We start from the raw sequence: 15,426 nt of genomic DNA on the forward strand, positions 1-15,426 counted from the left end.
CCCCCACATGGCAAAGCAAATCCAAGAAGCAACCAACCACATAAACAGAGCGGGGACCCGCCGCAGCCTTGCTGTCTTTCTCCGGGTCGCACACAGACTGATAATCGTAGGTCTTGTTGAAGGAATACAAAGAGGTGTTGACCAGGTTGATCATCAGCACGGGATCCACCTCGCCAAAGAACTGACCTATCTGGACACATGAAAGGGACACTCAATTGGGAAAAACTTTTTAAGTGACTGAATTGGGGCTTTACATTGCTGTGGATCAGTTCTGAAGAAACTGGCATCTGCTTTCAACTAATTTGCATGCAGAGTTCAGTCACATGCAGACAATCCTTTTAAGCAGGCAGCTGTCAACACATCTTGTGGAGTGAGATATTGCAATGTCCTTTTCCGCTCTGCTCACTTCTGAAATGTCAAATGTTATGCAACAGTGTTATATTTCTACCATGGCCATATGGCCATTGAGGAATTTATTTCTTTTGCTTTCCAAGTGGTGTAAAAAGTTACTCCAATAAAGTATTTCCATTTTCTGTATTGACAAACGTAGACTAAAGATAAAAAATATATATATCATAGGATTCATTACTTTTTCACAGGCAGCCTTCAGGCATACAAAAAATATTTCAGAACCACTGGCATTTGTTTATTTTGTTCTATTCATGATCCAACCAATATAGGCCTGATCAGAAACAAAATTCAAGCAGATGGTCTGAATTAAGGTGCAAGACAGTTCACAACTGTCTGTTTGAATTGGTTAAGCTGGCGCCAAAGAATCAGAATTTGATTTCTATGTGTGGTCAAGAGCTGATGTTTTTTTTAAACCACAGACTATGAAAACGAAAAGGCACGGACTCAATCTCATGATCCAGCTGAAAATAACAACAGATCACAATGATAATATTCTGTGTATTTTGACATAAGCAATTTATTAAGACACTTTTGGTACAATTTAAAGATACTTTCCCGTGGTAAGACAGAGGCGAGTCTGTTCACCTGCTTAACAGCACAATGTCTCCTTTAAAATCAGGAACATAGAGTATGTCCTATCACGACTGACAAGAAGCATTCCTCAAACCACTACATATCGTACTAACATTGGACCATAGGGACCTGCAGCAGTCTACAGTCAGTATCTCACTGTGAGAGGCTCACACCCACAAGAGACTCACTTCAATAAAGCATCCCCGACTGACAGAACCTGAACTTTGATCATCCTCCTGTGTCTGATGTTGTACTTTAGTAGGGGCACGGATGAACCTACATCCTGGAGGAGCTTTGAAAGAGCTCAGAGCAAGCAAGTAAGCCATCTTTGTAACTCAGACATGAGTCCTTTGCCTGACCTTGGTAGGAGACTGATGCGGTCCCACGAGACGCAATAGTTGACTTATAAAGTTTCTGATGTTATCTTTCCGAACGATATGGCTGAATGATTCATCCTGGGATATTATTTTATAAAATTCCAGTGGTAAATGTGTTTTTCTACCTTCGCACAGTATGTATCGTCTCAGTTGATGCATTTTTTTTAGACATTAAACTACATTGACATGTGTCTTTAATATAAAGGTTCTCACCAAGCTGATGTAATCATCCTGATTGGACATGAGCAGAAAGCCACCATCATCTAGGATCACGCAGTCGACATGCTGTAAAGGGTAAAATAGTTTAGATTCAAATCACATGTGATGTGTGTTTTTTTAAACATGCATTGGTTTACCTTGTCATTCCTCATACAGCCGCAGATCTCATCTTTGCACTGAAAGAATGAATAAAGTGAATCGGGTGCTAACGTCTAAATGTGTGAAAATGAATGATAATAAATACTTAGGATCATATGAACATCACTTACATTCTCTTTAAGTGTAGCATTCATGAAACTGTTCATCCAGTAAGTGACATCGAGTTTCACTCCCACCACTACAAACCAGACCAGCAGCAAAAATACATCAACAATGTTGTGATTTGTTTTGTTTTTCCCTTCAATTTTCAAATGACTCAATTTGGTGGATAGGCACTTGTCGATTCTCAAAATTCAATTCAGAGCAGAACGTGGACTAGTGATTAGCACGTCTGCTTCATATTTAGAGGTTCTATAGGTTTGAATCTTGGCTGAGTGGAGTTTGCATTTGCTTGCGTGGGTGTGCTCTGGCTTATTCCTACATTCCAAAAACATGTTTGGTAGGTCAATTGATGAATGGAAAATTTGATTAGTGTAACATGTGACTTAACATTTGAAGAAATTGACAATAAAGCAGACTTTGACTTTGACATGTGTGATAAAGCCATAATACAGTGATTGGGATATACAATAAACCCTTGCCTTTGAGTCACTCCCTAAATTACTTGTTTGTATTTGTTTTGTTTTTTTAATGTACTTGAATTGAAAGCCTTTTTACAATGAATATTGATTTTGGCAACTGAACCAGGTTTCGTTTGAAGTCTTTGACACAAGCAGCAATCCATGTGGGATTAAACACGACTGACCTGCCGGCTTAAGCGTGACTTCATTGATGGTGAGATCTACGGCTTTGCTGACGAGGATACCAGATTCGGAGACGCTCTCTCTGCCTTCTGCTGCGACTGAGTGAAGGACAGACGAGGGAACGTTGAATGCAATCATTCTACATTTGGCAGAAGCGAGCATTTCAGAACCACACTTCAAATGGGAATAATTGTTATCCATGATGAAGAACGCTTGTAATTCACATTAAGCCTGGTGGAACTCACGAACTCCCCATGTGTTAATCCAGTCAACTGTTAACCCGACTGCTTTACACACATTGTTTGCCTCCCCTGAAGTCTGCCAGAGAGATTAGCAAAGATAAACTCGAGAGGAAACTCAAAAGTGAGACAGAGAATGAGTGCCGACAGACATACTGTAAGGGACAGAGGATAAAAGTCATGATGTCATCAGCGTACAAGTGTAATCTTCGCCTAGAGGGTTTGAGCTGAAGGCCGCTAATGCTCAATGCCAGACCACACTGAACAGACGAAAGTACAGCCATACATGATTCTTACTGTTAAAAGTCGGAGCGGTGAAAATGTACATGTCGTTGTCCAGGGCTCTCTTGTAGAAGCTTGACTCGTACGGCTCTGGGTTCTCCATCCAATCTTCTCCAGTGCTAAAAACAAAAATTGTAGAAATATTAATTGTTAAAACATGTCATTAATGCTTCTGTTATGCTGTGGGTGGAATTGATCTGTTTTAAAAGTTACGTCTTCTGCTGGCATAGTCGTGTTTCATTTGATTATTTAAGAATTTACACTGTGAATTAAAATAAGACCCAGCAGTAACACAAAGGGCTGAATGGTGACAGAAACGTCCAATTTATACACACTATGGGAATTGGAATATCTCTGTGTTCCGATTTAACCAATAACATCCAAATTTATGTTAAATAGGAGTCAGAACACACATGCCATTATTTAAAGCATCTCTGGTTAACCCCAAACAAATTTCAGCTGTTCTAGTAGGCATCTACCGATTTTTTTTCTTTTTTTCTAGCGGCAGCCTGAATATTAAGTGCTAACGTTGACTGTAACTTTTTTTTTTTTTTTTGCTGGAACTTGGCCTTTAGACAAGGTGGAAGAAATTATGAACAGCGGGGTTTCTATTATAATATAGTCTCAAATCGTCGTTGTGCTTTGAATTATTTCAAAGTACGAGCATAGAACAATGTATTTTAAATAACCTTCAAAGAACAAGCGATTTTTTTTAAATTTAGAAAACCCAAACTTGGACCCGAACCCTAATATTGTTACAGATTATTATGAATACTCCCTAAAAATACTTTTTCAGTTTATAAATCAAAATAGCTGAAATATTCCTTTTGAGCATATTACAAAAAATATCAATGCTTGATATGTGTATGTGTCATAAGAAGTGACTTGAAGATGCATCGCTGTCTATATTTGACATATGGAAATGAGCAGGAAGTGATTATGACTAATGTTAAACTCACTTGTGGAAAAATTAGACCGCCCATGCATAGCAAAGATGAAGAAATAGAGGAAAATAAAATGCATGTGGTTCCTGCACGCACACATGGAGTGACCCATGTGCTGCATGGGCCTAATCCTTCATCTTCAAGAGTCAATGGAGCAGCCAGAAAGAGCTCTAACTAAATGTATCACAGCCCCTTTCAATTTTCACAGCACACATTTGCACAGCTCGTAGCTCGCAGGCTAGTTTGGCCGCGTCGGAGAAGAACAACATCAACGACGAGCGGGGAGGGGGGGGGGGGTACCTTCTCGGGAAGACTCTTGTGATTCCCCCATCTGTGGCTACAAACCTGGCCACTGTCCCATTCCTGAGAGGATGGAAAAACACAGTCAAGCTTCAAAGTGGATCATGCTGACAAATACTGCATCTGTGAGTCCCAGCTGGGGAAAAAGACACTCTTGAATTTCACAACCAGAGTCACTTGTCAATGTAGAGGGGACCATTGGAATTCACTACCAAAATGTGGTCAAAATGTCAAAACAGAATCCAGAACCCAACGGAAACTGGAATCAACTCATCTCCCTTGCCTTCCAAAATGTTTTACTGTATTTTCCTTGACTCTTTCCTTGTATGCGTAATGCCAAGCCGCTATTGGAGAGAAGAAAATAAAATAATAATAATTGTCACCCCTCCAGCACATTTTAACTACAGATGTTTATAGTCTTCAAATTTATAAAGCAAACACTCAATAAGAGTTTGTATCTGTATGGTGCATATGTATAACTATTGCTTTCTTAGCTTTACATCTGCAAATAAATTATTCGCCTACAAAAGCTCTCACTCGGTCTTGGTTGCCTGGTTTCATAGTTTGAAGTGTCACCAAAAAAAGCGTCAAAGTCATCGTTTCTTTTCAATCACAAAAAAAAAATCTCTCCACTTTTTAAGCCAGAAACTGATTTTAGTAAAACGACTTTTGTTTTTGTTCCGTATCTCCTCAATAGTGGGCTACACTGAATTGGTTTCAAGGCAGCATGCCTGCCATGCTTATGGAGTATGAGCCTCATCGTGCAAAGGTCTAAGGAGCCTCAACTTGGTAGAAAACAGTCCCAATTGGAACCCGATATAGTATTTAAATTTGTGCACACACACTCCTAATTTATTTTTGTTGAGTGGTTACATGGTATTGAATGTGGAACATTTTTACACATGTTTTGAAAGGATTCCTGGCAGCACTACTTGTGTCTGGTAGCAATAAGCCTTGTTTGTTTTTCAGTTAAGCTGGGTACACAACACACACGCTGACTCTTGGGCCAAATTTGAGCCTTTTTTTACAAAACCAGTCCGCGTGTAACGACCAAAACACAATGAAGCATAGTCCAGTGTCGACGTTTGTAGTATGCAGAAAAATTTAGATGAGTTCTACTCACACTTTCTGATCTTTCCACAAGTCAACCAGCTCAGCTGTCAGGCCTGCATCCAAGATGAGTCGACTCACAAGGGATACATTGCCTGTGATTGGAGACAGATGCAGTCCACATATCATGCATGTCACAACTTCAAGTGCAAGGCTTGCAAACAAACATGAATGGAAGAAAAACCAGCAACACTGTCATTGAAATTAAATGGTTAAAATATTTCTTACTCTAATAATTTAGACCAGGGATGTCCAAACTCCTTTAATTGGGGGCCATATAAAAATGTGATTGGAGATACCGGTACTTTGAGGGATCATGGGATAATTTAAACTTGTATTTCAAGGCAGTGTACAGAATGCTACGTGTAGATCAAAAAGTATATCTTGTAACGTTCAATGTTTTGTCAGTTTTATTTTTGATTGCGTTGTTTTTCAGCAATGTAATTTTTTTTCTCATCACTTTATGATGTGGGCCCTGATTTCTTCTATAGAATATAAAGAATAAACAGGTAACACCTCAGCTGGCCCCCTGTCAGACTTTGGACACTCCTGGTTTGGACACCAAACTTTCCAAAGTCAGCAGCCGAGTGTGACCTTGGCTCCAAATGGATCGGGGATAGCTGCCTCCATTAGCAGGGGGATAATGGCAGTAAGCTATCCCATCCGATGAGATCCATTAGATGACGACCAATCAAACCCGATGAATCACCAAGGAGAATGACAACACTGGGCTTCTAGGAAGCTCAGTCGATCGGGCCTGATGTCACCCTGCTCAGACCTGACTCATCAAATGAGCTGCTCTGCCCTTCAGACAGTCAGCACAAGAGGGAAGATTGTACATCCTTAAAAGTGAAAATTGACTGTGACGCATGCACACTCACATTGAAATGACTGCACGCAGTGTACATTGAGGCTGAAACACCATCAGTGAGAGTATTTATGGGGAGAACCAAAACACTGAGGGAGATGCATGACTCACATGCATCTGGAGTGTTCCTATCAATGTACTGGTTGAAATCGAGGAGAAACTGGGTGTTGTTGAGTGACAACGTCAGCTCTTTGCAGTATTCCCTGAAGAAACAGCAACCGTCAGTTTCACTCTCTGCACCACGTTTGATCCGGCATGCGCAACGTTACGTTCAGAGTCGGGGAAAGTGGGCAGGGGGCGGGGTTTAACCCACTCACCGTGGAGCAATGAAGGTGTGACCAAAGTTGTCAAAGTTCTCCAACTGGAGGGTTTCCATCACTTTGGGAAAAACACACACACACACATGCACGCACACACACACACGTACGCACACACGCACGCCGATCTTAATCTAGATCACTGGACTAGTACTACTTTACATTAGTAAAGTTTTACATTAGTAAATTTTAGGAACTTTTGGTTCCTAAATATTGCTTGCATAGTAAATTAAAATCATATGAAGGGGACCGTTTGACTTGAAATGGACGAATTGAACACGCACCCGCACAGACATGACATATTGGACAGATATGAAGTGTTGGATAATGAGAATGAAGCAAAATACTTGCCTATTTGCCCTGTGACCCCAATGAAGAAGAGGGAGAAGAGGAGTAAAGTCAGAAAGCAAGAAAGTATTAAAAAATATCTATCATACTAGAATATCAGAGCATGCATTGAAACAACACAGTTGTAAACATGAAAAAAACGTTGCTGACGAGCATTCCAAATCTCGTAAATGACAAGACAGGCGTCATTCACGATTGACTTTTTAGCGTGCTGGCGTGGTGGCGCTGTCTGCAAAAGCCATCATTGAATGTCCCACTTTGAACATTGTCATGGAAATGTGCCATGGGATGAAACGACATCCTTCGCATAAAAAGATGACAGGCAGATTTATTGGCTGGCTCCACCGCACCGTATATAGCACCCCTGGGTATAAGAGCGCATGTTTATGCACTTCTACTTGGGGGGGCAGTTTTTCCTCATGAGATGTTATGGTGGTCCGGTTCAGGTGTGAAACGTAAAGGACATATAATGCAAATTGAATTTTGAATAGCTTGTATACAAAATAGTGGAGTGCCTGCCAATCAGTGGAGGCTGGCCAATAGAGAGCGCTGTCTCCCCACTGCAGACCTTGAAAACAAAAGTTAAATAAAATATTCATGATAAAATGATGTATTTTTCTATCAGAAGAAAAAATAGTATATACTAGGTATTGATGAGTAAAGGTCCGTCATTTATGTCTAATTTGGTGATACATTTACGGTATGGATATTGTCAAGATTAAAGACTTGAACAATTACGGGCGCAACATTCCAAATATTTCCAAATTTCGGCCGCCATCATTATGCTATGATAGCTGAAAGATGACGGGGCGATGGCTGTCAAGCCCAAAACCTTTTTGTTGATGGAAAGACTGGAATAGGACAGCTGGAAATACACCTATCGGGAAAATAAAATTTTCCCAACATTCCAGATGGCCAACACAACCATTATTGTCTTCGCAGTCCAACAGGTACAACCCTGGTTGTCATAGTAACAAAAGTGAGAATCTCTATTGGCCCAGCAGTAGAATATAAAGGACCAGTGTCCATGTGCCACATGCACATATAGATTTTTAAATCCTTGGGGTGTTTTGTCACCGACATCAGTGTTATTAAAACAATTGGCAAAAGTTTTAAATTGTCGAGAATAAAAAGCAAAATGTCTCTTTTAAGATTGCTGGACACCAAATTTTAGAGCAGCACGGCAGATCTTTTAACAGCCCCGTAAACGTCGGCAGGCTCTTTACGGCGGCAAGGGAGTGACACAAGAGCCAAAGTACTCTGTCAAAATCTCATCTACTGGGATAACTGCACCATTAGCCAAACGGCTTTGTAGAGACACATCAAAGTGATGAAAATGCACTAGAGGCAGATGTTTTTTTTATGCTGAACTCGCTGTTTTTTTGCCACTAATAATACCCTACGAGGCATCCATAAGCTGTATCCTAAGTAATCGTCAACAGAGGGCTAAATTTAATAATCACGCAAACGTGTGGAAGATAAAAGCATGCAAGAAGCGGAAGGAACATAGCATTAAAAATAAAAAAGGACAGAAGAATGACTACTTGCCCCAAGACGATGCTGTAAATGTCCAGCAGAGAAAACACACAGAGAGGTAGAAGAGAATTAAATAGAAAATTGGACGGAAAGGATTTTGAATTTAATGTGGAAGTCAAAAGTAAGATTAGGACACGTGAAGCCATTGTAGCTTTTATAATACTACTTATTTTTATTAAATAAATTAATATGCAAAACAGCAGGGTTTTTTTTGTGTGCACACTTTAATATTAAAAGTGGTACTCAAAACTAATTGTATGGCCACTTATCATACAACTTATTTATAGCAGAAAAAGAATCACCAACTAAATAATTGGGTTCCTTGAAAAGCTGCAGAAAAATATTCTAAGGTTATTAATATTACTATTAATATGAACGCAGGAAGGCAAAAGTGACAGAAGCCTAAAGAAAAGGAGGAAGGCAAAAACGTTTAGGGAGGATCAAAAGACCTTCAGCACTCGGGCTGGGTCACCGACAATGAGTTCATGTGTTTGACTAGGCCCGGGAGTGCGCGGCTGCTAACCAGCAGGTTACACTACAAAACAAAAATCATGGCAGGGATGCAGCACAAAAAGGAGCGGCCTGTGTTTCCAGCTGGGGAAAAAAAGTGGTGACCTAATGAAGTGTTGATATTGATATTGTTGAGTTGATAGTAAAGGGCCAATAAAAGGTTGGTAGGTGTTGCACTCACACATTGCTTGCTTGATGTCATCTCCCAGTTTGGCTTGTATGAAGTGCTCGCTGTATTTTGGCAGAACCAGAGCCAGGCTGCACAGGAAAGACAAACGACAATCATTGTTTGTTTATTGTTGAAGTGGTCGGTTAGCTCAAATGACTCACCTGTAATCGGTTCCATTGACTGGTGCCCAAGTGTATGTTCTTATTCCTCTATCAATATATCTCTGCAAAGTATCAAAGTGTAATTTAGCTGCATAAAATTGAAAATCTGGTTTCGTCCATTTCAAATCAAAATCTCTGACCTCATCCTGACTTTTCACCAGGGTCTGAATTGTGCGCTCACCCGTCTCGCCATCGATCATCATTCTCCTGATCTGTGGGGTGACAGGTACGCCTTACTTACTTAACCCAACACAAAGAACCACATCAAGGTGCGACTCCACCAAGGTACCTCCACTTTAATGTCATTCTCCAGCTCGGCATCCAGGAAGTCGAGGGTAACAGGCTCCTGAAATTTAGGATTCTACAAGAAAGAATTTTTAAAAAAGACCATGGAGGTGGGATTTTTATTGTGAAACTGAATTTAATGCCTGACACAATGAATATAATCCATATGTGTGCACTTAAATCCAGCATTATTTGGACAACAGATGAGTGTCAATTAAAATGTACATGGAAATAGAATATCCGATACGGAACAGTGCAGATATCAAATTAGGCACTTTGACCATCCCGGTATAGAAAACCATTTAAGTCACAGTTCATTCCAAGTAACGTTAAGGCCTAATCCCAAAAGTCACGATACAATTCATTATTTTTCCATTTTGTTTCAGGTGTCATTTGAAATGATATGAAGACATCAACGTTGCAAAATCACCGCAGCTCTCGAGAATGACATTCCCTGGAAGTTTGGTGTTTTCATCAGTGGTGGTCATAGCAAATTTGTCTTGCCAGATGACAATTTGCAATGTCAATTGGTCAGCGTCTGAGCAAGGGAATGATCGACTTACAAAAACTGCAAAACCTAAGATGCAAAATGTTGATGGCCTAATATTTGAATGACACCTGAAACAAAATAGAACAAAGGAAGGTTATAGTGACTTTTGGGACAGCCTGTAATGAGCTGTGTTTAAAACAAAAAAAGACATCTGTGTGCTTTTATGGTGGTATAAAATGAAATGTGAGCAGAATGACGGTGCTATTCTAGTGCCTGTATATGTGCCAGATGAGACAGTGCCAATGGGTTGAAGGGATATTAATATCTTGAAAAAAATATCAAACAGTTCACTTACATCACATTAAATGCACAGTTAAGACATGTGTGAAATATTCAATGAGACATTGAAATTGTATGAGTTCCTTACGTTTGTCGGTAAGTAAAATAAAAAAAAGTGCAATGAAAGACGATGGACCTCAGCATTAAAATGAGAGAAGGGAGAAAAAAAAAGAATAAATGATCAAGGGCAAGCAACGATGCATGAGACAGAATAAGACATCAAACTTTGAAGTAATGCAGGGAAGGATATAAAACAAACTAATGAAAGAAATTCAAAGAAAAAGAAGAGTGAATATGTTGGAAACAGAAAATATATTTTACACATTAGAGGGGCCTATTTTGTCCTAATTGTCTAATAATAACACCACCATCCTAAAAAGTCACATTGGGAATAACAACTATGAAGCAAACGCTAATGCTAACAAGGGGATGCAAAAAAAAAAAAAAAAAAAAAAAAAAAAATATATATATATATATATATATATATATATATATGTATAAAATACTGTATGCATACTCATCTATGGCTACTAAATCGAATGACTAAGTGCAAAACGCTGCAAGATCTCACCTCATGAAAAGTGACAGCAAACTTATTATATAGCCTTAGATTCCTGTTATGGATCCTTTTCTGGGAAAATCATGATAAAGTGTTTGGTAAAATCGCTTTCAAATATGTATGACGTTTGGTGGGGTATTCAAAATACAAAAGTGGCATAAAAAATAAGGGATAGGGATTCTGGTAATAATATAATACTTGTGTTTATTCCTCAGCTAAAAGCCCATAAAACTTGATACCCTTATGAATTCAATGGCCAGTTGAATTTTTGAAATGTCTGTCTAAAATGTTAGGATATAACTGCAAAGCTAACCTCAAGAGTAGAATGCTGCAAAACATTAATGTAAGGTAATGGTTATGTATAGAGCAACGTCAAATATTTATCTGAAGCTTACCTTAAGTGGACAGTATAATTTGGTGACACCTACCTTGGGCTGAAGATTGGGATGCAACAAAACATAGCCATTTGGATCGATGGCAAAATAGTATCCATTTGGACCAATCTGATGAAGCAAACATAGCGTATGGGAAATTTAACAGTCAGTAAATTACCATGAATAAATCCCCAAAATATATCACAGATATGAATCAAGTCATATGACTTGACTTGCTTGAAATTTGGTGGCAACTCAACTTTCTTGATTATATTCCCCAGTAACTTGCAATTTGCTTGCCGTTCGCACATATGTGACTTACTCCCATTTGTGATGACTCTTTCCTATACTGGATTTCATGCAACCTCAAAAAAATGCACTTCAACTTACTGTGAAACGTGGCGTGAGCTTCTTGATGTCATTCAGTGACACGTCGATGCCCATTACGCCGAGAATGAGTTGATTTTGATGCTGAAATATAGAAAATAAGAAGAAAAACATCAGCTACTGTTGACTCCTGCACATCTGTGATTATGTGTCAATTTCAACACACCTCGCCGTTCCTGTCGTCTTTGCTTTTGGTCTTATTGAAGACAGGAAGAGTCCCGGTAATAACCAGACCGAGTTCCTGAGTGAGGCACAAATACAACACATTGCCGTATATTACGCTAAATGTACTTGTTCATATTTTGTGCCTGCCCACGCATCATGTCTAAGTGATAACTAAATTTAATGGAAATATTGACTGTTCTCTGGACTGTTTCATACTTCCTGTTGAGCAATATGACTACAGTTTCAAGATTCCCATCATTGCCACCTTTGCGTTTGATCATGTGCATTCAGACATTAGAGCACAATAGTAATGTCACACCAGTGCATCGAGGTACACGTTGGTCCACTGCACTTGTTTGGCCTGCTTGTCCGCCAATACCATGGGTCTGCCCAGGACATCCAAGTATTCCTAAAGTGGGGAAAAAAAAAAAAAAAAACACTGACTCATGTCTGCAAATAGATTAGGATGATAGTATCAAGTATGAACTAAAATAACCTGTGTGTTAATTCGTATGGCTCCAATGGAGGGGATCTCATAGAAGTAACCTGGAGTAAATTAAGAAAATCAGAAGGAAGATGGCATATTGGAGACATTTTGAATGTGCACAGCGCTGCACCTTTGTTGGAACAGGCCATCCACTGAATGGGTCCTTTATCATAGTTGTGCTGTCCCACGGAGAAGGTGAAGATCCTCACCTACAGAAAACATCATGATGTGCAGTTTACTTATCAACTTGTTTTAAATAGTGGCAAGTATGCTCAAAAGCTGGGTCTCATTATGCGCACAATCTTGCTACCTTTTCAGTTATCTTGAGGAAGGGAAAAGCTAAAGAACTCAACAGAAATGACATCAAGCTAATTGCTCTTTAGGCCATTTTTGTTGTGTTAGAGTACAAATAATAAATCAACATATGATTTGTATCATTCAGCACAGCCATCAACAGTAGATTATGTTAATGGGATATTTTATAGTTTGCTGTTTAAATGGATATTTTATTCAATTCTGGAATGATCCCTAAAGGCAAACATTACGCACTTTATGACGACAAGAAAATATATCATTTGTTGTCATGTGTGTGACCAACTTTTTTGTCGGCGTTGTATCTCTCCAGTATGGTCCGTGCTCGCTCTTCTCCTCCATCAGTAAACAGCATGATGATCTTATTACAGTTTGCTCTGCTTATATTTGTCTGTTCACACACAAAAACAGGACGTTTCTTAGACTTTGGACTACGCTGTGTTCATTTGTTTTATGTCTTTTGCTTTTTATATTGTTAAAACCATTCTGAGTGATATAATAAGTTAGTCAAATGTCATGCTGAAACCACAGGATGATATCATCGGTGCTAGTTGAAATGCATCCAGCAGATGGTAGCAAATATCAGGACAATACTACAGCTGTCATTTACCACCTTTTTCATGAGCATGTAGTAATACAGCATCATTGCATTTGGAAAATGAATAAAAAATGAATAAAAAACAAGACCCACATCAAAATTAATGCAAGAACTGACTGCATCTAAAAAAGTTCAATTGCAACTCAGAGTAAAAAAAAAACAACAACTTTTTTAACCAGTGTAATTCTAAATAAGATGAAGTTGTGTATGATTAAATACACTGAAATAAATTAAACAAGTGTTTATGCAATATATACCAAAGCAATAAATACCAATATTTTCCATTGGTGAATTTATTTTATTTAGTCCCTGAAGAAAAAGAAAGATTGAAATGCTAAATTGAAAAGCTATTCAAATGACGAAAAATTAAATACCGAAAGGCGGTTAAACATTACCGTGGCGAGTTGCTCAAATGCAAATTCGAATCCCTTAGTGTAGTTGGTGATGCCCTTGGCGGTGATGTTTTGCACAGCATCCTTGAGCAGTTTCTTGTTCCTCACGTTGGCTTGAACCAGATGGTCGAAGCATGCCGTCTTCTTCACCATAGTGTTGAACTGTGAAACAAAAGCTAGGAATTAATAAATGACGCAGACCCGAAAGACACGCTGCTGTAATCAGAGAGAAACACTAGGTCTTATGTGCCAGTTTGGCTCGGTGCAATTTAGAATACATTTTCACGTGTGCAACATATGAAACACACACATGCACGAACACACATTCCGCTCCCACCTGGCTTTGGTTGCAGGAGCCAGTGGAAAAACAGACACATTCATCAAGCCTCACTAATTGCTTCACATCCTTGGAGCGCCACGACTTGGTACCCATGGCAACAAGATCGCAGCTACATTATAGAATAATGGTTATGCAGCAACATTGTCTTGATTTTGTTTTGATTGTTGGTGAATAAAAAATTGACGAAGCCTCATTTCCATACAGCTCAAGAACATCGACACCAGTCATTGGTAAGTGTGGTACCTAAGGGATCAGCGAGCCCTGGTTTGGAAGTGAGCCAAATAATGTGCATGGAGTTGTCGTAGGATGTTTTTTTTGTGTGCATATATATGTGCAAGTTTAGTCCAGCATGTTTGGGGTCGTGTTGTGCTCATGCCAGCGCACAAAGCAGCCTTGCAGGGCATTATCGCAAGTCGTTTCTGCCTTACCCACTTGGGTGGTTTTTGTTTCCATTATGTCAGGCAAAATGTACTTTGGTTTGCGCTAGGTGGCCGGCCTTCCCTTAACTTAATGCAAATGAGGGATGCCACGAGGGTTGGCCGTGAAAAGTCTACTCCCATCCCACAACAGCGCACAAAGGCGCAAATGTCTCGTTATGGCCAGTTTTACCAGCAAAATACTAAAACTACAGATTTGATAGTTTCTGTGCCACAAAACGCAATTAATATTCAGAGATTCTTGAAAATCAATCGGAATGCTGTAAAATTGTTTCGCCTTCGAGAGATTCTCTTTTTTTTAAAAATGGCTGGCAGTGAAAGACGTAATATCATAATATTACGACCTTATCTTGGAGAAAGACAAAGTAATAAACTTTGTTATGACAAAACAAGTCTTTTATCTGTTAAACATGATGGCTTCATTCCTTTATTTTTTTTCAAAACATTCCAACTGATGTCTCAGAGATATGTATAGTGTGATTCAAATGCCATTCAGACGTTGTTTTGTTTAATTAGTTTTAGTTTTTTTTTTTTTTTACCTAGATCCACAAACCCTGTTTAATATTTTCATGCATTTGATGCCATGCAGAAACAATCCAAAATACAGTGTTTGTGTGTGTGTGCGTGCGTGTGTTCGCCTGCGTGGGTGTGCGCGTGAGTTTGTGCATGCACTTGTCCAACGGGAAGCCTTGAAGCAGCATCTCCTTTGACAAATACAGACAAACACATTTCTATTGGACTGAAAGGCCATGATCACATTGTCTGACAAAACACACACACATACAGGCACACACGCACCAAATCAAGAAGACAGCAAATAGATGAAGACAAACAAAACAGAGTTAGGCATAATGGCCCATGTTGCCGCAATCTATTAAAAGGAGGAGGAGGAAAGGGTGCGTGGGTAGTAAATATGGGGCAATTGGGAGGGTGTCATAGTGTGCCGAAATAAATGAGATTATGTTATGAGATATGTCATGTTTACACAGATGGTG

At 39.3% G+C, this 15,426-nt stretch overlaps 1 protein-coding gene across 6 annotated transcripts in view; it reads right to left on the reverse strand.

Annotated features, from left to right (window-relative positions):
• LOC147055718 (voltage-dependent calcium channel subunit alpha-2/delta-1) overlaps positions 1–15,426 on the reverse strand; it is a 56,178-nt gene that overhangs the window by 8,655 nt on the left and 32,097 nt on the right. For 5 of the 6 annotated variants that reach the window (XM_085914257.1, XM_085914256.1, XM_085914255.1 and 2 more), the window contains exons 11-32: positions 13,658–13,816; positions 12,951–13,055; positions 12,483–12,561; positions 12,362–12,411; positions 12,185–12,274; positions 11,867–11,941; positions 11,704–11,784; positions 11,368–11,442; positions 9,556–9,627; positions 9,407–9,478; positions 9,267–9,328; positions 9,118–9,194; positions 6,543–6,603; positions 6,337–6,428; positions 5,371–5,452; positions 4,248–4,310; positions 3,019–3,122; positions 2,485–2,580; positions 1,850–1,917; positions 1,718–1,756; positions 1,575–1,646; positions 38–190 (exon numbers count right to left, since the gene is read on the reverse strand). In XM_085914257.1, coding sequence (XP_085770383.1) covers positions 38–190; positions 1,575–1,646; positions 1,718–1,756; positions 1,850–1,917; positions 2,485–2,580; positions 3,019–3,122; positions 4,248–4,310; positions 5,371–5,452; positions 6,337–6,428; positions 6,543–6,603; positions 9,118–9,194; positions 9,267–9,328; positions 9,407–9,478; positions 9,556–9,627; positions 11,368–11,442; positions 11,704–11,784; positions 11,867–11,941; positions 12,185–12,274; positions 12,362–12,411; positions 12,483–12,561; positions 12,951–13,055; positions 13,658–13,816 — 1,827 coding nt within the window. The remainder of the gene's footprint in view (positions 1–37; positions 191–1,574; positions 1,647–1,717; positions 1,757–1,849; positions 1,918–2,484; positions 2,581–3,018; positions 3,123–4,247; positions 4,311–5,370; positions 5,453–6,336; positions 6,429–6,542; positions 6,604–9,117; positions 9,195–9,266; positions 9,329–9,406; positions 9,479–9,555; positions 9,628–11,367; positions 11,443–11,703; positions 11,785–11,866; positions 11,942–12,184; positions 12,275–12,361; positions 12,412–12,482; positions 12,562–12,950; positions 13,056–13,657; positions 13,817–15,426) is intronic. The other variant, XM_085914259.1, reaches the window with a different exon arrangement.

This window comes from Syngnathus leptorhynchus, chromosome 6 (genome assembly GCF_054491065.1).
Source record: "Syngnathus leptorhynchus isolate UIUO chromosome 6, UIUO_Slep, whole genome shotgun sequence".
NCBI lineage: Eukaryota > Metazoa > Chordata > Actinopteri > Syngnathiformes > Syngnathidae > Syngnathus > Syngnathus leptorhynchus.